The following is a 21,727-nucleotide window of genomic DNA, read 5'->3' on the forward strand; positions in this document are numbered from 1 at the left end:
AGGAGAGGAAGAAAAAGAGAAGGATTAAAGAGCCCCCCGAACGGTGGTGGATCTGGTGCCGGTTCCTCCTCCTCCCCTGACCAAGAAGCATCAAGCGCCTGTTCCTGCTCTGGGGTCACTGAGACCCCGCTGAATGAAGACCGAGCAGGAGAAGGGTCGCGAGAGCCCTGATGTACAGGGTGCGAGAGAGGGAGGGAAAACACAGACTCTGCTCTGGGCACAGATGGGGGTCTGGCCATGAAGGCTCGTTCCAGATCCCTATTCACTATGGCCTGGATCCTGTCATCCAATGAAGAGAGGGAGATCTCCTCCCCTCTGAGTCCCGCGGCCGTGGGTGTAAAGTTGGCCACTGGACCCTGCGGGGCCCGTGGGGTTGGCGGGGATCTGAAGGTCAACGCCTCCGTTGCTACCTCCGGTTGATCATAGGAAGTGGAGGGTGCTGTAGGAGCCCATACCTCCTGAGGAGAAGAAGAAAGCCCTAGAGGCAAATCGAAGAATGAGGACTCAGGTTGAGCCGCCTCAGCTCTAGCCTGCCTTTGAGCCTTAGAGAACTCCTTCTCCAGTGCCTGGTGTCTCCTGCTGGCCTGTTTGTCAGCCAATTTGGAGGTCTTGCCCCCAGAAGCAGCCTTGGGTTTAACCTTGGCTGCGATCCTACCAGCAGCCTCCTGGGAAGGAGATCTGTGCCTTTTCCGCCCTGATGAAGGAGGAGATGCGGCCCTGCCATCAGAAGCCGCATTCTCTTCCATGCTGGTACAAAATCTTCAGGTGTATAGATGGGTGCACCTGGGAAGGGATCAATTGGCTGAAAGGTATAGGGCAAGGTATCAATTAGGCGGCCCTATCCCCCCCCCCAGTCACCAGACCAGTGGTACAGTACCCCCCCAGTCACCAGACCAGTGGTACAGTACCAAGACCGGTGTACCTGCAAGAACAGTGTTGCCACTGCAGTGCCAGAGGCTGCAGGTGAGGCTTGCTGTGTTACCAGGCCAGCAAACTATAGATGGTAACCGTACAGTGGCGGAGGCAATACCACTGTACTCCAGCAAGCCAAGGGTGACCGGGTTTTGAGACACCAGGTGGTCCAATCAATTCTTGGACCTACGCCCAGGATAAAGGGAAGTTCCTGAGGTAATTTGAGAATTTTACCCCCCTGTTCTCACCCCGATCCTGGTCGCTGTGACTCCCAAGGGAGTCCTGCCTAATTAGGGGCCTATTATCCAACAAATTAAAGGCCTCAAGGCCAATGACAATCTTCTTGCCTTGGAAGCTTCGTGACCATGCGGTCACAAAATGGCGGCCGTCACAAAATGGCGGCCGATCCGGCCTAGTCGTTTTCTAGCCTACCCCCTCCCCCGCCGGTCTCTCAGCCCTTCACTCACCTCAGGCAGAAACCTTCAGGGGATACGATCTTGTGAAGAAAGGATCGGGCCTTCCCGTCCNCCGGAGACGCAGCCGCGAACTCCGACGCCCAGGGATCAGAAGCGAGCCGATCGAGGCCGACTGAGGCCTATCGGCTTCGGGAGCTGCAGCCGCGAGCTCCGATCGTTTGGGGAAACGAGGAGGAAGATTCACAAAGGAATCCCCCTTCCCCGATCTAAAATGAGGATAGATGGGGGGGAAGAGAAGCAAACAGAGGCCTCCGTTTGCTAAATCCCTTCAGAAAACAATCCTCCCAAGGAGCGTTGAGCCCAACGCTGCTCAGGGGACTGCAAAGGTAAAAAACCTCTATTTACTTAATTTTTTTATATTTCAATGGATAATCCACGATGTTAACTACCTGCCTGTGAGCCAGTTTGCCATGTCTGCTCTGGGCCAGATCAAGTCGAAAACTGGGGGATGATAGGCCCAGGACAGGCGTGGCAAGTTTGGCTGACTTGATCTGATTGGGCAGGAGGATTAAGTTAACCCAATCGTGGATTATCCATCTCCAGTGCTGTAGAAAAGTAAGGTTCTACATTTAGGGAAGAAAAAACAAATACACAGGTTTCGTATAGGTCAGGGGTAGGCAACCTTGGCTCTTTTATGACTCATGGACTTCAACTCCCAGAATTCCTGAGCCAACATGGCTCAGCTTGGAAACCTCTCCCTTTTCCTCTCAGCATGGCTGGCTCAGGAATTCTGAGAGTTGAAGTCCACGAGTTATAAAAGAGCCAAGGTTGCCTACTCCTAGTATAGGTGGTACCTTGCTCAATAGTAGCAACTGTGAGAGGGATCTTGGAGTCCTAGTGGACAATCACTTAAATATGAGTCAGCAGTGTACTGCAGCTACCAAAAAAGGCCAACATGGTGCTAGGTTGCATTAATAGAGGGATAGAATCAAAATCACGTGAAGTGTTAATACCACTTTATAATGCCTTGGTAAGGCCACACTTGGAATACTGCATCCAGTTTTGGTCACCATGATGTAAAAAAGATGTTGAGACTGTAGAAAGAGTACAGAGAAGAGCAATAAAGATGATCAGGGGACTGGAAGCTAAAACATATAAGGAACAGTTGCTGGAATTGGGTATGTCTAGTTTAATGAAGAGAAGGACGTGGGATGACATGATAGCAGTGTTCCAATATCTCAGGTGCTGCCACAAAGAAAAGGGAGTCAAACTATTCTCCAAAGCACCTGAAGGCAGAACAAGAAGCAACGGATGGAAACTAACCAAAGAGAGAAGCAACCTAGAACTAAGGAGAAACTTCCTGACAGTTAGAACAATTAATCAATGGAACAACCTGCCTCCAGAAGCTGTGAATGCTCCAACACTGGAAGTTTTTAAGAAGAGACTGGACAGCCATTTATCTGAAATGGTATAGGCTTTCCTGCCTGAGCAGGGGGTTGGACTAGATGATCTCTAAGGTCACTTCCAACATTATTATTATGATGATGGTGATGGTGATGATGATGCAACTCACAGATAGGTAATCCCAGGTGGCTTATAACATTAAAAAATAAGCTATATAATTTTTAAGGTAGATTCTTAAACACATGACCTGTAGAATACACAAACAGAAGATGAAAATGGATACCAAGTCTTCTAGATTGTAAAAATAGATAAGAGATTGATGACTTTGTTTTACATATGTCTAGGTCCTGCAGATCTATATCCTTTGGAAAAATACACTGATTTCAATGTACAAACCTAAACAAAAACCAAATAAGATTTACATAAAGTCACTCACCACATTGTAATAGCTTTTGCTAATAACAGTTGTATCAAACCCTTTTGGAGGACTTTTCAAGCTTCCTGATTTGGGAGAGACAGGTTTTTCTGAAACAAAGATTATTTCAGCAATAAAATATATTTTCACATCTTAAAACTTGATACTGAAACAATGCACTTAAGACAATATCCAGACTGATTTAAGTTATATACTGAGCACATGAACTGCGCTGGAGCCCAGTTAAGGTATATCAAAACCTTTTTTCCTATGAGCTCTATTTCACCCTTCCTTTTCCAATAAGGGAAAGATGCAGAAAAAAATGCCAGGAAATTTTTATTGAATATGTTTCTCAATATATTCCATCCAGAAAAAATGTTTTCTCACTTGGCATATAATAGCAAGCTATGGTTAATTGAAGCAGCAAAAAGGAAAGAGAAATGAAGTCATGTATATAGGCATAAAACCTTTTCTTGATTTACCTTATTTAGTCAAGACATAAAAAGATAATCAGGTCAATTCAGCAAAAACACAATTTCAAAAACTTTACATGACAAAACACACAAGTATTTGGTGATTAAAAACAACATACTTATTATAATACACAAGGAATACAAATATATGAAAGTCACTACCAAAAGAACTTCCACTTTAAAGATGAAAATAATTGCTATCAGTTAAATGATTTGCAATAGTCTTTATATTTGCAAAAACCAGTGCTTATACAAAATGCATATCTCCTCCCCAGATTTAAAATAAAACTATTGCAAGTATCACTCTTCCAGCTTTTATGTCTCATTATATAGAGATGTATTACTTTTTTGTCAAAGAAATGTCTCTCATTCCAGGTAGAATACACTACTATCTTTAGAACTAGGAAAGCACGAACAGCTGTAATCCATCTGGAAGATTTGGAGGGGCAGAAGGACCAAGAGGTCAGCCAGTTTTAGAGCAGATTTGGCATTTTTATCCACTTATCAAATTCTTCCAAGGAACTGGAATAGGCAGATGTTGTTGCCTGATAGTGTAAAGGGTATTATTGCACAATGTAAGTTATTTTAAGTAGAGCTGCCATCTGCAATTGACTAATGATGATTTTATCAATGCTGATGATGTTCAAGTGGTGCTCCAGATATTCTGGGATTGAACCAAGGCATCTATTACTATTTGTACTACCTTTGCTTTCTTTTGTCACAGACATTCTACTTCTATTTGAAGGTGTTTGTATTTTGTGATTTTATCCAGTTCTTTCTCTTCTATTCTGCTATCCCCAAGAACTGCAAAATCCACTATCCAGACTTTTTTGTCTTTCATTTCAATAATCGATAAGTCTAGGATGTTCTGTGTCAAATGCCTTTGTTTGAATTCTAAAGTCCCACAGCACTTTAGTTTCTTCGTTTTCTATTACTTTCCAGTTCTTGCTTATTTTATTATGTTGATGATTCGTCACACTCGACCAGATATTTAGACTGGATCTAGCATTTTTATCCGCCTATCAAGTCCTTCCCAAAGACCTGAGATAGGCATATGTGGTTGTTGTTGTTGTTGTTGTTGTTGTTGTTGTTATTTACACAACATTGTGAAATCACAGCTGCCAGCTCTTTAGCTGGTGTTGGCCTTTGTTTGCATCCAGTTCTTCCCAAGAATCTTGGATATTGTAATGTATTGGCATTATTATATTAATACATTTCTCCACTGGAATTGGGCAGCTAATAAATTCCAATAAATAAAGTAATTAAAGTAAATTGTACTCCTGAATAGCTATCAAATTTATTTAAGGTTATTGAGAAAGGCAGACTCTTGAAACTCACCACTGGATTTCACTTCTCGCACATAATTGCTGGGAAACCATCCTGTTTTGCCATTGTGAGTTCCTTCCCACCAGCCTCCTTCTTCTACTCTTGTAACATGGATAATATCTCCTTTTGTAAAAGAAAGTTCATCTTCATTTGTCTGTTGAAAATTAAATTTAGCTCTTACCACTAGTTGGTGGTTGCTGTTATCTGTCATATCCTAGAAATGATGAGACCAGTAAAATAAAAACATTTTAGACACTTTTCAAAAGAACAAAATATTTAGATAAAAAAATTAACAATGAATTGTAAGGTAAAGCTAACACATTTGCTTCTTCAACCTACATGCATATATGATTCTATATTTTTAAACATTATATAATCAACCTTTCAACTGTATGTAATCCTAATCAGTTACTGTTTTGATAACATTAACTACATTAGAACTGTTTTTTAAGTTCTAAATTATGGCAAATCAAACAGATAGTTATTTGAACAATATTATCATTTTGTCATCATTCTGGCTGGCTCGTGTTTATCAACCAGTTTATATGTACACATTGGGGTACAGAACTGTTGTTGATCTGTATAGTACTAACTTTATTTTTAGCTGAAACTGAAAAATAACTAACCAATATGCCAGTAGTAAATTGATATATTTAAGACTTAACACATTAAATTGAGGAGTACCAGATTTAGGCTGATGAACAGTAGCTCATAATGAATAAGGTGGAATTAAAAGTGTCATGGTCTACAGTAAAGAGGTTCTAGGATTCCCTGGCTATATTCCAACACAGTTAAATACACTAAAGCTCATTTATTTCAAAATACTTCAGATAAATTAATATACTAGACTCTTGACTGTAATCTAGCTCAATGCAAGGAGATACTGCTTCTTGTTGTTTCTCAAAAAACCAAGAAAAGCAAAACAATGTAAAAATATTGGACACCTTAGGTGAGATGCAAACCATCAGCTATCAATCTGAGACAAGCTTTTCACTTTGCAGCTCTGACTAAGAAAAATAAAAAGCTATTAAAATGTGTTAATACTTACCAGACTTCTATACTGGCCTTGAAAAAGTTTTGAAGTTCTACTGTGTAAAGACTGGGATCCCAAGGAATCAAAAGACTTTATCCGGTGAGATGATGGCCTTGCACACACAGAATCACTCCCTAAACCAATATCTGAAAAAATTGGCACATATATATATGTATATAACATTTAAATGTTTACCTATTACTTTATATAATGTTACATTTATTTTTAGGAAATATATTTAAATAAGTATAGGTGTATTTCGAGGAGATCAACCCTGACTGCTCTTTAGAAGGCCAGATCTTAAAGTTGAAACTCAAGTACTTTGGCCACCTAATGAGAAGGAAGGACTCACTGGAGAAGGGCCTAATGCTGGGAAAGATTGAGGGCAATAGAAGAAGGGGACGACAGAGAATGAGGTGGCTGGATGGAGTCACTGAAGCAGTAGGCGTGAGTGTAAAAGGACTCCAGAAGATGGTAGAGGACAGAAAGGCCTGGAGGAACGTTGTCCATGGGATCGCGATGGGTCGGACACGACTTCGCAACTCCCAACAACAAGGTGTATTTCAATTTACTTATTCCTCAAATTTGTAAATTGGATGTCCTTCATGAATATACATTGCAACCCAAAGTACACTAGATGCACCAGGGAAGATACAGGATGGGAGACGATCTCTATCAATTAGAGGGAACTCAAAAGTATCAAAACAAAAAAATCACCACTTCCTAACTTTTAAAAAATAGTCATAAGCTAACCAAAAGCTATGCCTGCTGCCCTTGTAAAGTTTAAGGCTGGAAGCAAAAAATATTGCACAGAAGTAATCCTGAACCCCACTGAATCTGAAAGTTAAGATGTACATTACCTTGAGCCTCCAGTTTAAAAAGTGAACAGAAATTGGTTTTCCTGTAAACTAGCTCTTCAAACCCAATTTCTCTCCTTTTAAAATACCCAAATTAATCTGCAATGCAATTGCACCCTTTCACAATTGACAGGATTACAGAATAAACTGACTGCGTAGCCAAATGTGCAATACAATCATTATAGTCTTTTTTTAGAACAATCTTAATAGTGCACTCCCTCCAGATGGACTGGTATATTAGCTGAGGATCCTGAAATGTGTTAAAATATCTGGAGGGCGTTGGGTTTTATAATAGCTACACTAAAATATACAGATCTAATTTCTCAGATTAAATTTAAAAGGAATGCTGCTTCTATATGTGATTTTCCAGAAGAGTAAATTTCACAATTCATTATATATTTTTATTAGTCTAAATCAGAATACCCCAATCCAGCAGTCTCTGAATCAATCACACTATAAATCCCATCATTCAGTCAAAACGTAAGACAACTAAGAAATGTTGAGTCATTTAACATATTAGGTACTACGTTGGAAAAGCTGATCTAAATGTACAGACTATCCTTCCCTCATTTAAGTCAGCTGAATGTTCAGCCTCAATTCATTGTACAGAAAAGCACATGCTACTGATACCAATGGGATTTGTATATACAAAGCAGTGTTTAAATATATCATGTAGTCTCTGAATCCATTTGAAACTTATTCTGCCTTCTCTTTGGTGACCAATGTTTAGAAAGTTATCTACAGCTCTGCTACATGGAACTAGAAGAAGGAAGTAAAAGCTCAATGTTGAAGCTACTTTCTGCTAGGGCTGAGAGGCACTCCACTGAAAGCAAATGGATGCTTCAAAACAGAGGAGTCACAAATCAAGCACCTCTCTGCAGCCTCTGAAATCAAGGGTGTCCTTCCCTGGATTGCATGGCAGTTGCAGAGTATAGCTAGGTGATTCCAAGAAAAGGCATGGCTACTTTAAAGAGTTGCAAACAGATGTTATGTTCATGCTGCCATGTACTTTGAAGCACCGCTGTACCTTTGAACTTGAAGTGCTATACAGCTATTAACTTTGTTGCTGCCATTAGTCAACTGAACACAGCATCAGTGCATTTTTTTTATTTAAAAAATGATATTCTGCATGCAGCAGTATCCAAATAACTTTGGCTGATTTCAAAAAGTTAATTGGCATCAAACTGAATTAGTGTTTTGAATGGAAATTCCAGGACTAGGAATCAAATAAATCACTTTTGCATTCTTGCCAGAAAAATTATATAGAAGTGTCCATAAAATCACAGGACTTGATTTGGCCTCAAAGGAAAACTGACTTTACATTTTGCAGCTCACAGTTACTGCAGTCGGACAGGAAGTAGGACGAAAGCAATCCCAAAAGTAGAAAAGCAAATGATGTTGAGTAAAATTCTGAGATATGTAGCTGAAATTATTCAAATTTCAATCATACAGATTAACAGAGAAAGGATGTTAAGTAACAGAAAACAATCAACTTCTAGAAAACTATTTTAAAAATGCATATTAAATGGATTTATATTTACCTGCTGTTACTTTATTTAGTGCCACCAAGGAACTAAGCACTTTACTGAAGTTCTGTCCTTGGTAGAGATCATTTGCATCAAAGGTCTAAAAAAAAACACCATGGTCTTATTAGAATCTAGAAAGAAAATCAACACTTTTTTGAAAAGCCTGGTAATATATAGCACAGACTCTCAATATTTATAGTTTATTTTTATATAAAAGCCATTGTTTGTTTTAACTAATTTTGGATCTGCACAGGCCTGATTGATACTCAAAAGCAGTAAAACATGATTTATAATCCAGCACGACTAGATTCAAACACAATGTCAATCCCAGATTCACATTGTGTATACAAGCAATGAATTATGTGAGACTTTGCACAGCTGTAGCTATCAAGAATATTAACCTTATACTGGACAGACCTGGGCTCAAAACCCAGAACAGTCAATTGAGTGATTCAGATCATATTTAAACCAAGAAAGTTAACTTTTCCCAGCTGCATTAAAATACTGAAAAAGCAGGTGAAGACACCCCAATCATATACATTCATGTATGAAATGCTTTATTTCCCCCAATATTTGAAGTTTTTCTTTGTTTAAACAAAGAAAACACTGATAAATTGATTCTTTTAGGCTTGTACCACATCTTTTTTCCATCATCAAATGGCCGGAAACTGTGCCATCAATTTTTAAGAGCAACAGCTAGAAGAGCTTGCAGGTAGTCCTAAATCACAGGTTGTCACTACTCAAAGCCATACATAATGTGGCTTGTTCAAGTTTCATTTCATCTGTTATCTAATCCCATCCTTTGTAGTACAGGGAAATCTCATTTTAACAGATATTGTAGGGAGGGGATGTCCATTATTTAGGAAGGTCCATTAATACAAAAGTATGTCATTTTGGCAATTATCATCTGTATGTCATGTGTGAATGGAGCCAACTGTGTCCTATTCAACCATGGTTTAGAATGACATCTGAATCCACTGATCTATTATTCATACTGTATACACCTTGAAAGCTTATCCAACAGATAGTATATCCTATCTAAATCCTTGAAGAAAGGATAAGAAAAATATCATTTCACACGCAAAACTACAAACAGGATTACATATAATGAGCAGAATTTGATGTTTGGACTGAATACTAAACATTGCCAACTTACAGTTAAGTAGAGTAGAACTGCAAAAACTGTATGTTTAATTCATATTATTTCCCCTTTGCATTTTACCTCAGATTTTAAAAAATAATCATATGAAACATGAAGTGACTCAAACTTTCATGTATAACAGTATAACAATACAACAAGCAAAGAACACATTTATGATATTTCTCTTACATGTATGAGTTAGCATGCATTTGTGGAGAAAAATGAGGACTTGTTACCACTTTTTTAAAAAAGACATTTATATATCAGGAAGCTTATACACTTCACCAATATTTGTCAATTCAAAGTAGGTCTCATACCCTATTTCTATAAATAGAATTAAAATAATACAGACAGAGAGCTGAATAAAGAGCAATTCCACTTTTTTCACCCAAGAAAAACTGAAAGTGTAATGCACAAACTATTATAAAAACCAAGTAAGATTAGTTTTATAACTTGAATGTTCATTGATTATGTAGAAGATAGGAAACATTCTTTTGAACTCATAGTACTATTTTTTTTAAGAAAATATGAAAATGCAAATGAAATAAAAAGTATTGATGGGCCTAAGTAAATGAACTTTTAACAGAATTAGTGGCATATTTTGAAATATCTGCATAATAGAAACAATTTAAATGGCATTTAATAGTATTTATTTCAGTTTTAAAAAATCAAAATTAAGTTATAAACATTATTAGGAAATATTAGCAATACAGTAAGCTTTTTCGGTTTTTGAAAATACATTCCACACGTACTATAAATATCAGAAAAATGAACATTTCTATTTCTTTATTCCTATTAACTAATTTTAATGATAACTTGCCAATAGACACACATACGAAAACTCTTAGTTTCATGTAACCTAAATCCACTAAATTAAAAATTTTATGAGTTAAAAATAGAAAGCTTATTATACTGTACCAATATGCATAAAATAATAGTCATTATAAAATCTACCTTTCTATGGGCGTGTAGCCCCATCCATGTGTGCAACCAAATCCATTCATTTTCACATGCATAGCCTTTTCTATTTCATAATTTAAATCCTGCTAGCTTTTCAGAACATTTCACAGCAAAATCTTTTGTAAAAGTTCTAAACTTTCCATATAAAGGGTATACAGTATGGACGTTACTATTACTCCATTACACCTTTTCATGTATACTTTGCTGTAAAGCAAAATGTATAAACTGTGTAATTTACATCCTGCATCTCTTCCACATCTGGTAAGCATACTCCAGTTTTGCTATAAGACATATAACATCAGTTTTGCTAAGAGGTATAACATCAAAAACAAACTTTAGTAATAACAAATTTAACATCAGAGATGCACAATAGTGGGTCAAGTGTGACAAGTTTTGATTCCATTAAGTAAACATACTCAACAAAAAAATATTCTGCAAATTTCTTCTTAAAGTTTATTAAAAAGAGAAAACTTCAGTTATTTTCTTTAAAAAAAATTAAAAATTTAGTTTCTATGTTTCGGGAACTGTTAAACAACATGATGCAAGACAAAGGCAAAAAAAGTGGTGTCCTAAAATCCTGAAAGACATTTAAAATGAAAATTTTAAATACATTTAAAGCAAGAGAATTTTTCTAAAATAGCAAGAGGAAAAATGGATTTAAACTCACCTCCATTGTAAATTCTCACTCGACAATAGCTTACTAAACCAGCATTAAAAGGAATAATGAAAAAACAGGATGTTAAGGGGCTTATGTTTCCTCTCAGACTGAGACAATCTGGCATATTGGAAAAAGTTGATTGGCTCACCCCAACTGAAGCATCATCATCATCAGCATTCTGCACCTAGCATGCGTTACTCAACAGGAAAACGAACAGGATAAAGGATGGGGGAGGGAAGAACAAAATATGTATATGTACTGCACTGATTATATGAAAGTGATTTTATGACATCCAAAGTCCAAAGTTAATAATCATATTAACAGAAACAAGTATTTAAGTAGCTAATTCCCAAGGACTCAAGATCACACCAAGAAAGGCACGCCTTTTTTTGCATCACAGAAATTGCATTTAGATATATGGATGCTCTTTAGCATAAAGATGAAAGGAAAATTAAATGACCCCCTGCCTATCTTTCTACAGTTGCTTCTCAGGAAGCAGAGCTGCCAAGGCTCTGGAATGCTACCTACAGATCCTTCTAGCAGTAAACCCAAAAGAAATAGACTATATGGATAGAAACATCAACTCCTAAAACAAATAAGTAGAACATGCCATAATAAAAATATCCCTGCATTTCTACGCATTTGGGACAGTTTCAGCACACTGTGTTGTAATACAGTATTTATATTCAAAACATGATGGCTGATAAACCATATTAGTGGGCATTTGTGTGCATTTCTCTTATTTGTTTTCTTTTCCTTCCCCATTATTTCTGAAGCCTCAATTTCAAGATTGATTGCCAAATCTAAAGTTATATAGGAGTTGCCTCTGCTTTGGACTTGAATTTTCCTGTGTCACTTTTTTAGCATGGCCAACACTATAGAATCTAACATCCTAGCACAGTGATGGCAAACCTTTTAGAGACCGAGTGCCCAAACTGCAACCCAAAACCCACTTATTTATCACCAGGTGCCAGGTGGGCATGGCCCACTGGGTGGGCGTGGCTGTGATGGTCATGGCAGATTGGGTGGGTGTGGCCAAGGTAGACATGATCACCTCGATGTTGCTCGTGGAGAGGATGCCTGTGGGGGCCGGGCAGGGTTGGGGGAGATCCAGGGGGTCTCCGGCAGGTGGGGCGGTGGGCAGGAGGCTCGTCCTGCGGGGTAAGGCGAGGCAAGGTGAGGCAGGGCGAGGATGTCATTGTCACAGGGCAAGATGAGGCAGGGGCCGGGGCGGCTGCTGCCTGACACTATCAGCTCCTGCACACAGAGGCCAGTGAGCGCATGGGTGCTGGGATACATCCGGCCACGTGGGACCTCAGCAAGTTAGCGGGCGGCTGGTTGAAGACGGATGGTTGCCATCTCCGGGGCATGGCGCACGTGCCCACAGAGAGGGATATGAGTGCCACCTCTGGCACGTGTGCCATAGGTTCGCCACCACTGTCCTAGCATCTATCCAGAGTAGATCTAAACTTCTGTAGGTTCACTCCAGATGCCCTACTACTTCTGGGGTTTTAAAAAATAAGAATTCCTACCCCTCATTTACAAGAAGAACAGGAAAGGTTTAATGTTGGCTTGTTTTAATTTCATGGCACATGTACTCCCTAGAACAGTGGTTCTCAACCTTCCTAATGCCGCGACCCTTTAATACAGTTCCTCGTGGTGACCCCCAACCAGCTGGCCGGGGAGGGGGGCAGGAAGGCCGCTCTGCTGGCTCCGCCCAGCCTGGTTGGAGAAGCGCCATTCCTCTCCCTCTTTCTCTCCTCTCTCTCTTTTTCTCTTTCCTCTCTCTTTCTCTTTCCTCTCTTCTCTTTCTCTCTCTTTCCTCCCTCTTTCTTTCTCTTTCCTGTCTTTTCCTTTTCTCTCTTTCCTCTCTCTTTCTCTTTCCTCTTTCCTCTCTCTTTCTCTTTCCCCTCTCTTTCTCTCTCTCTTCTCTCTCTCCCTTTCCTCTCTTTCCCTCTTTCCTCTTTTTCTCTTTCCTCTCCCATTTCTCTTTTTCCTCTCTCTCTCTCTCTTTTCCTCTTTTCTCTTTCTCTTTTCTCTTTCTCTCTTTCTGTTTCCTCCCTTTCTCTTTCTCTCTCCTTCCCCTCTTTCTCTCTCTCTTTCCACTCTTTTCCTCTGTTTCTCTTTCCTCTCTCTCTTACGTCAGTATCGTCAGGGGTCCCCGCCACCCCTGGCCGGCCTCCGCCGCGTCCTCAGCCGAACGGGCAGGGAGGGGGAGCAGGAAGGGAGGCAGCGGGTCCGGCGGCAGCAGCCACTGCTGCATCGTCGGGGGTCCCCACCGCCCCCGGCCCAGCCGCCGCCCCCCGCCGGGACTTCGCGCTGCCCGGCCTCGTCCTCCGTCCATCGATGGAGCCGCGGTAGGAGGGGTGCCACGCGGCCCGCCAGCCCCGCTGCTTCCCCCCCAGGCACCCCTCTTCCTCCCGGCACCATCCCGAGCCACCTTGGGGGCAGCAGGAGGAAGGAGAGGAGAAGGGCGAGAAAACCACCGCCGCCGCCCCAGCCGGGACTCCGCACTGGCCGGCCTCGCCCTCCGCCCATCCGATGGAGCCGCGGTGGGGGCTGGTGCCGCATGTGCCCTGCCAGCCCCTCCGCCAGCCTGGCTGCTTCCCCCCAGGCACCCCTCTTGCCCCGGTGCCCGCCCGAGCTGCCTTGGGGGCAGCAGGAGGAAGGAGAGAAGGGTGAGAAAACCGCCGCTGCCGCCCCAGCCGGGACTCTGCGCTGCCCAGCCTCGCCCTCCGCCCATCCGATGGAGCTGTGGTGGGGGCTGGTGCCGCATGGCCCCTGCCAGCCCCTCTGCCAGCCTGGCTGCTCCCCCCCAGGCACCCCTTTTGCCCCGGCACCCACCTGAGCCGCCTTGGGGGCAGCAGGAGGAAGAAGGGGAGGAGGAAGAGGAGGGCAAGGAAGCCGCCGCCAGCGCTAGGCCCCAGAAGGCGGCTCTCCTCTCCTACCTTTGCTGAATCTCCTTCTTCCTTCCCGGCAGCCTGGACTCCGGCGCGCCTTCCTGGCCAGCGGGTCCAATGGTCGGGCTGGCTGGGGACCGCAGGGGCTGGTCTCCCTTGGGCCGTGGCTTGCAGGAAGGCTGGCCTGCTCAGCGGAGCCTCCAGCGGGCCGCTCCCAGCAGGGATCCCGGGGCTTCCCCAGGCGGCTCCACGGCCACGAGGCCCTGGCTGCGCTTCTCCCAGGGGGTGGGGCACCCGGGCACAGGGCCAATCAGGAGCCCTGCAGGAGGTAAGTCCGCCTGAGAGAGAGAGAGAGAAGGGAAGCGAGTGCCTCTCTGTCTCTCTCTCTGCAAATGGCGGAGGAGGCCATGCAGAGACGGATGCGGAGCGGTGTCTCGGTTCCTAAGACCATCAGAAATATGTGTTTTCCAATGGTCTTAGGCGACCCCTGTGAAACGGTCGTTCAACCCCCAAAAGGATCGTGACCCACAGATTGAGAACCGCTGCCCTAGAATATCTGGCAGTCTAATATCTCACCACTTTATTACTCAATCTCAACTGAAACCATAGACTACACTTTCTCTTTGACCCATTAATAACTACCGTAATTCAATTCTGTATGACTAGCTTTCTTGTCATTAGACAAAAACCCTAACAATAATAAATACAATGCTACGTAGTCAGCGGATTATTAGCACTGCTTCAAGAGGCAAATATTACAGCGTAAGGGATAGCACCAAGGCATTAGAGAACAAACTGTGTCTCCTATGACAACCTTAGCCATGGAGAAGGTATTCCATCACCATATATAAGAGTCTCCTGCATGTGAATTATACCACATAAAGTAAAATGTAATTTGTAGTTGTGGTGGAGATAATGGTTTAGTCTCTTGAAATGTAAGTGGTTACGCTATTCTAAATAATGCTTAGTATTAATAATTTTAAATTGAATCAAGTGTATCATTCATGGAATAACTGAAATAGATCTTATGAGTTCTCAGATAAAACTGTATTTTTTTCCATCAATCTTATAATACTTCTGGTATCTAATGGTATTAAGACAACATGTAAGGGCATAGGAAGATTTCTATAGGCTATCTTGTAATATCACAGCTGTTTTCATTATTACATAATACCAACTTTCTTGGGAATCCTTGCATGGATAGTTTTGAGAAGTACTCTTCTACAGAATTCCAATTCTTCTCAGAATTGGAGTTTAAAATCTGTTTAAATCAGACATGTCAAACACAAGGCCTGTGGGCCAGATCCGGCCCACCATGTGGTTCCGTCTGGCCTGGGGATCTGCTCTGGAAGCACCTCGGCCTGGCCAGGCCAACCAGGCACTGATCTACCACCTAGTTGCGTCCATCAAAGCCAGAACGTGCTCAGCCTTAGATCCACGGGGCAGCCCTGGAACCAGAGACAGGTGTTCTGGCCCCCTCGGTGCGCACGCAAGAGGCAAGCAGGCAGAGGAATCCGGTGTCCCTGCTGGCTGTCTTGCCCCGCAGGCTGACTTTACCCAGGATGCTGGTGCTGGTTGTCTCCTGTGCGCACACCTAGGGGGGCAGGCAGAGGCAGCGGGGCGGCCCCTCACTGGTTCCAGGGCTGCCCCGTAGATCTAAGGCTGAGAGCATTCTGGCTTTGATGGACGCAACCAGATTGTAGATCAGTGTCCCCCCCTCCCACCAGCACCTCCATGGCCTGCTCGCTGACCTAGCCTCGCAGCCACGAGGCTTCCCTTTCACCCCCTCCCTTTCACCCCCTCCCATGTGGCGGCAGCATGGACACTGGCAGTGCTGGCAATCTCTCCCCCTCCCCTCACCCCTTTCTGAGCATGGAGGAAAGAAAGAGATGAGAGGGAGGGAGGGAGGGAGGGAGGGAGGGAGGGAGGGAGGGAGGAAGGAAGGAAGGAAGGAAGGAAGGAAGGAAGGAAGGAAGGAAGGAAGGAAGGAAGGGAGAGGCAACTTGGTTGGAGATGCCCCAGTTCACGCAGTTCTGCTTCAATCCTGGATCCATTGAGACTTAGGCTCAAAGGAGAAAGCAATTTTGTGTTCTCTTTTGTCACAGACAGGACTTTATTGACAATCCAAATTAACATTGGTATTCTTTAGTTGTGAACTCTTAGCAAAGTAACCCTCCTTGTGTATTGCAAACAGCCATTTCCAGTGGGGAAAACAGGACAAAGCAGAGTGGGGAAAAATATTTTCCTCTGCTATATTTCCAGTCTGAATTAGACCATGGCAGGGTCCCTACGGGAGAGCTCTGTGAAGGATTATGTATTAATAGAAAAGCAACTAACTTACCTCTGTTCCTAAATGCTAAAGCTATTGCACATAAAAAACAGAGGAGCTCTGATCAACTACCACAGCCACCATTTTGACAGTTTTGCTGTACTGTTGTCTGTGGACCCTCCCACTAAATGCAAGCATGGGATAAACTGAACCTGGTTTGTTGTCAGTCTTTTAAGGGGCCACAAACTAATAGCAAAAGTGGCATTTGATCACAAGGCAAGAAGGCATCGAGAAATGTTTCCCCTTTTGCATTTGAGCATCCAAGAAGGGACAGGAAAGGAGAAAGGGAAAGAGGAAAGACAAACAAAAAGAGGGGAAGAAGGGAAGGAAGAAGGAAAGGAGAATGAAGAGGGAAGGAAAAAGAAGAAAAGGGAGAAAGGAAGGAAGGAAGGAAGGAAGGAAGGAAGGAAGGAAGGAAGGAAGGAAGGAAGGAAGGAAGGAAGGAAGGAAGGAAGGAAGGAAGATTATAATGAGAGGGAGGAAGGGTCTGAGGGAAGTCCTGCCTTAGCACTTGGCCACAAGCATTGAACAGGTATTTACATCAAGTGTCCAAAAGACATTTGAAAATTTAGTTAGCCTTCTAACTATACATTATGTAATACAATCCAGTGACAATAATAGATTTGGGTTTTTTTAATAATCTGCTAGAAGATGACTCATCTAAATTTAATCTCCCTACCTGAATATCCCAAGAAATTGATATTACAATCAAGATATGACAATCCTTTAAAAAGACAGATTCACTTTGGTACTCTTATCTTGGATGAACCTATTCACCAACCAAGATAGATCGATAGATCGATAGATCGATCGATGGATAGATAGGTGTATGTGTATGTGTATTAGTATCTGAATATTCTTGTTTTCCTTTCTTTACTCTATTCTTATTCATGTCATTTCTTTTTAGTGTGTAAACTTGGAAGGCAGAACAGACTTTTTCTTGATTTGCAAGCCACACTGGGAGCTCTTCCAAGCAAAGCTCTGGCATGCTTTGAATAAATGATTCCAGAGTTTCCCGCTGGTACATTTATAAATCTATTCCTACTGGCTTATTTAAACAAGGAAACTTTTTAGATTTTAAGTCAAGTGAGGAACTAATACTTTTATTATCGTCTTTCCACATTCCAAATTCCAATTATTCTGGCTCACTTTTAGACCACACTAATTCTGAAAATGAAAAAAATAATAATTTGTTTGCATAAAAACAGATGCCATGAGTACCAAAACCTTTTTGAACAAATGATCATATTCAAAATAGAGAGTTCATCTTTTGAACACTCTTTCAGAATTATTATTGGGGTCCTTCCCATTCACAAAGACTGTCAGTACAACCACGCACAAAATACCAATTTGCCAGAATGCTACCAAGCATCCCACTTTATCTTTGTACTGTGCTTTGGATGCTTTGAAGACTGAAGCAGAAAGTTTATGATATAACTAAAAATTTGAAACTTACAAATATAATCAGGTATCTGCTTCAGAACCACTTTTTATTGTGGAGTTCCAGGGAAGGCAAAGTAGATGGAAGAACCAAAGGAACAGCTTATCACAGGGTAGTGTATTGGCTCCAACCCTTTTTAATATCTGTACCAATGATCAGCCACACCCTGAAGATACTAACAACTATATGTAAGCTGATCATCAAGCAATGGCTGCACAGGGAAAAACATCTGATGAGGTTGAACATTGTTTAACTGAAGCTCTGGTAGAGCTGGATCAATTCTATTAGGATAATCAATTAAGGCCAAATCCAGCAAAAACTCGGGTATATGCATTCCATCTTCGCAATAAGCAGGCTGCTAGGAAGTTGCATATTATATGGAAAGGGACACTACTGGAGTTTTGCTACAGCCCTAAACATTTAGGGGTCACTCTAGATAGGGCCCTAATAGGTGAACAGCATGGTTTTGTGTGCTGCCTGCATCCCACGAATGGGGCTTTGCTTGTTTGTGCGGATCGGTTGCTGGCATGCCATGGCCCAGTACTGGTCCACAAACCAGGAGTTGGGGACCCCTGATTTAGACAACACCCTCTCTATGTCCTAAAACCAGTTCATCAGACATTAAAATCTAGGAAAATCTTTCTTAGGTCAACGGGGAAGACTTTGAAGAATTTAAAAGCAGAGAGGACCTAAGGAAAGCTACAAAGAACCAACACTGGATGGAAGCAATGGAGTAGCTGGTACCTGGGTCTGGCAAAAGCTGGGAAGTAGAGAAATCATTGAATAGACTGCACATGGGTAAAACAACATCCAGAGACATTCTGAACAAATGGGGCTAACTGGTAGCTTCTGCCCTTTGTGATTGTGGTGATATGCAGACAACACATTATGTATACCTGTCCTTTGTGGATCTCATGGCAATGAGACAGAATACAATTAATATTGCTAGTTTCTGGATAAGATCTGCTTAACTTGTACATATTTTAATTCTAAATAAATAAATAAAATCTTTGTACTTTAAATGGACAGGTCAGTATACTTGTAAAAAAAAGCAACCACCCATTCTTACTTTCTAAGAATTCTCAGGGTCAGCTTTGGAAATAAATATGATGCTAAAAAGTGATGTTTTGCTTTCTTAATATCAGCTTCAATTTGTTTGTTTATACTTTTTTAATGTAAATAGTCAGACACAGAAGATAGCCTTGTGGCACCAAAGAGAACACCAACAGGCACACTGCACCCCAGATATAGTATGATCCCTGACATAGACATATATAATTTTAAGGCAATTTCTTAAACCACTGGCTACTAAATAAAAAACTGCCTGTGTTGGTCCAAAATGCTAAGATATATAGTAGTTCTGCTAATAACTCTCAATAGTTGAGCTCACACACTGTGCTAAAATAAAACCAAACAAATGTATGAGAGAAAATGAATGGAATCTTAGTAAATGTAATAAACATTTACCATCCAGAGTAGAGAATGGAACAAAGATGAATGAGATCTCCTTGATGCATTTTATGGATTTTTGTGTAATAAATATGATGACATACAGATTATGTATGTTCAAAAAAAAATTTGTATTTATCTTTTCACGCAGATGCAATACAGCTGCTAGCTAAGAACCCTTAGGATTTATAGCAAACATTAGACACAGTATAATAAAGCAAGAAGTATGAATCTAAAAATCAATGTATCAAAGATCAAGGTTGTAATTTGAAAGTGACAATACAGTGAATACTAGAACATTTACTAAAGATAAAAAATGAAGAAGTGATAATATGGTTAGAGCACAGAAAACGGATGAGGAACAAATTGCAAAATTATATCTATAAAGGAAGGGAAAAAGGGGTTCAGAAGACAGAAAATGCCAAAAAGTAGTAGTTAGAAGGAGGTGACAAGATCCTTCAAAAGAGAGAAGTGGCAAGTTTAAAGAACAAAAGGCAACATATAACGCAGAGTCCAGATATGTTTGCAAGAATAGAAAGCAATAGGGAAATAGAGATCACAGAATCATAGATGTAGTGAATGGTGTTGATAACTAAATTTAGTTAATTTCTTTTTCCTTCGGCTCCTTCATAAGGGGCAAGGGGAGGGATTACTTTTACCAAAAGGGAATAGCACACTAGATTTGCAGGAGTAGGATTTCCAAGACAGATTATAAGATGAAGAGTAATTTTGTGTATCATATGAGACAGCAAATGTACATATGAAACTACAAATCAAACAATTCTGCAACTAGTGAAAAGCTTACTAAAGGAATTTTGGACATGATAGAAATAACACTTTATCAATGAGTGGGCACTTCTGTCATGGTGGACTTTGCCTCCAGTAGTGCATTAAAACACGTTTAGTAGCAGAACCTTTGATAGGAAAGCCAGACACACCCATAAATATATAGGATGCCCTAAATGCCCATATATCCCACCTTTTTTTAATTTGGTCAACTCAAGATAGTGAACACGCATAATACTCCTTCCTCCTATTTTCCCCATAGCAACTCTGTGAAATGGGCTGGGGTGCTAGACCGTGACTAGCCCAAAGTCACCAAGCCAGCTTTCGTGCCTAAGGGAGGTCTAGAACTCATAATCTTCTGATTCCTAGCAGCGCTTAAACTATACCAAACTGGCTTCTCAATTTCCTAACATGAAAAGAGCTATAACTAAATTGCTCACAAGGGCAAAACTGGTTATATTTACACAACAGGTTTAGTCTTATTAACTTTATTGAATTAACTCAAGCTCATAACATACCACACCATAATCAAATCGCACAGGCTAGATTTTCACAATTTATTAGGCTTCACTGCGGTGGGCTAGTTTCTGAAGAGACATATAAAAAAAAAAGCTATCGAATACACAAAGTGGAGATTCACTTTTTTCTCCAATCATAATACCTTACTAGTTCTCTAGCAGAAATCACACTAGGATACCTTCTGCTGTGAGGCTAATACCAGTCAGGAGTAGCCTGGGCATTGTGAGATAATTATTCTCACCCCTAAGACAAGCATTCCAACACAACACAGTTCTCCAGAAACCGCTTATCTATCATATCTTTCCTAGAGCTTGTCCTTCGTAAGAAACACATTTAAGCCTGATTGCAAAAACACTGTTCAAACAACAGGAGGGTGGCATAAATTATGGTTTTAAATGTAGAGAAATTATAGGAATGATGCGTGTCAACAAACAGCTTATAGGCATACAGAGAGAAAGCATATTAATATTGGGCTATTGACAGACTCGCCTGGGTAAAACAGAGACAGGGAGGTTTCTTGCTCGCAGCCACTCTGTCCCAGCTCCCGCTCATGCCGATTCATACTTTTGCAGAGATTTTACCGCGGTGGTGGTCCTCCGCCACCCCATTCCCCCTTCCCCGACGCTCCACAGGTAGACATGCCGTCGCCTCCCATCCCATTTCCTCACCTCCAGGCGAAGGGTGGCGCCGCACGCCCGAAGAAACTCGCGGATATTGCTCAGGCACTCGCTCTCGGTGCGCGGCTCCGGATAAACCTGCAAGAGGAGAAGGCGAAGCAGCTGAAGTCAGATCGGGGCTGGGCTCCAACTGCGGGAAAGCGCTCGAGAAAAGCCACCCCGGACTTACCTTCCTGGACAACTCTTCCCTGTAGCCCCATTCACTCCCCTGCTTCTCCCGTCTTGGACTTCACTTGAAAGCAGCGTTTGATTTGCTGTGCCCGTGACGGGAGAGGTGAACCGGGAAGTAAACACGAAAGCAGGAAATGGCGTGTGAAGAGGACGAGGGAAGTCTCTGTCCACTCACCCCGGGTCATTTTCCCTGCTGCTTCCCTCCCTGTCCCTAGCCAATAGATGCTTCCCATCCTGAGGACCACTTGGTCCAAAAAAAAAAAAAAAAGAGCGCGCCTACGAGTTCCGCCCCCCCTCCCCGGAAAAAAGACAAATTTGCTCGCACATCTCTTTT

At 41.7% G+C, this 21,727-nt stretch overlaps 1 protein-coding gene across 1 annotated transcript in view; it reads right to left on the bottom strand.

Moving 5' to 3' along the window:
• Positions 1–21,440, bottom strand: part of ARHGEF7 (Rho guanine nucleotide exchange factor 7) — an 87,024-nt gene extending 65,584 nt beyond the window's left edge. Inside the window, exons 1-6 of the mRNA XM_015811818.1 lie at positions 21,392–21,440; positions 21,214–21,300; positions 8,378–8,462; positions 5,995–6,125; positions 4,959–5,160; positions 3,169–3,257 (exon numbers count right to left, since the gene is read on the bottom strand). Of these exons, the coding sequence (XP_015667304.1) occupies positions 3,169–3,257; positions 4,959–5,157 (288 nt within the window). The 5' untranslated portion in view covers positions 5,158–5,160; positions 5,995–6,125; positions 8,378–8,462; positions 21,214–21,300; positions 21,392–21,440. The remainder of the gene's footprint in view (positions 1–3,168; positions 3,258–4,958; positions 5,161–5,994; positions 6,126–8,377; positions 8,463–21,213; positions 21,301–21,391) is intronic.
• Positions 21,441–21,727: the final 287 nt, after the last annotated feature.

This window comes from Protobothrops mucrosquamatus, unplaced genomic scaffold, assembly GCF_001527695.2.
Source record: "Protobothrops mucrosquamatus isolate PMUCROS unplaced genomic scaffold, P.Mucros_1.0 scaffold51, whole genome shotgun sequence".
Classification (NCBI taxonomy): Eukaryota; Metazoa; Chordata; class Lepidosauria; order Squamata; family Viperidae; genus Protobothrops; species Protobothrops mucrosquamatus.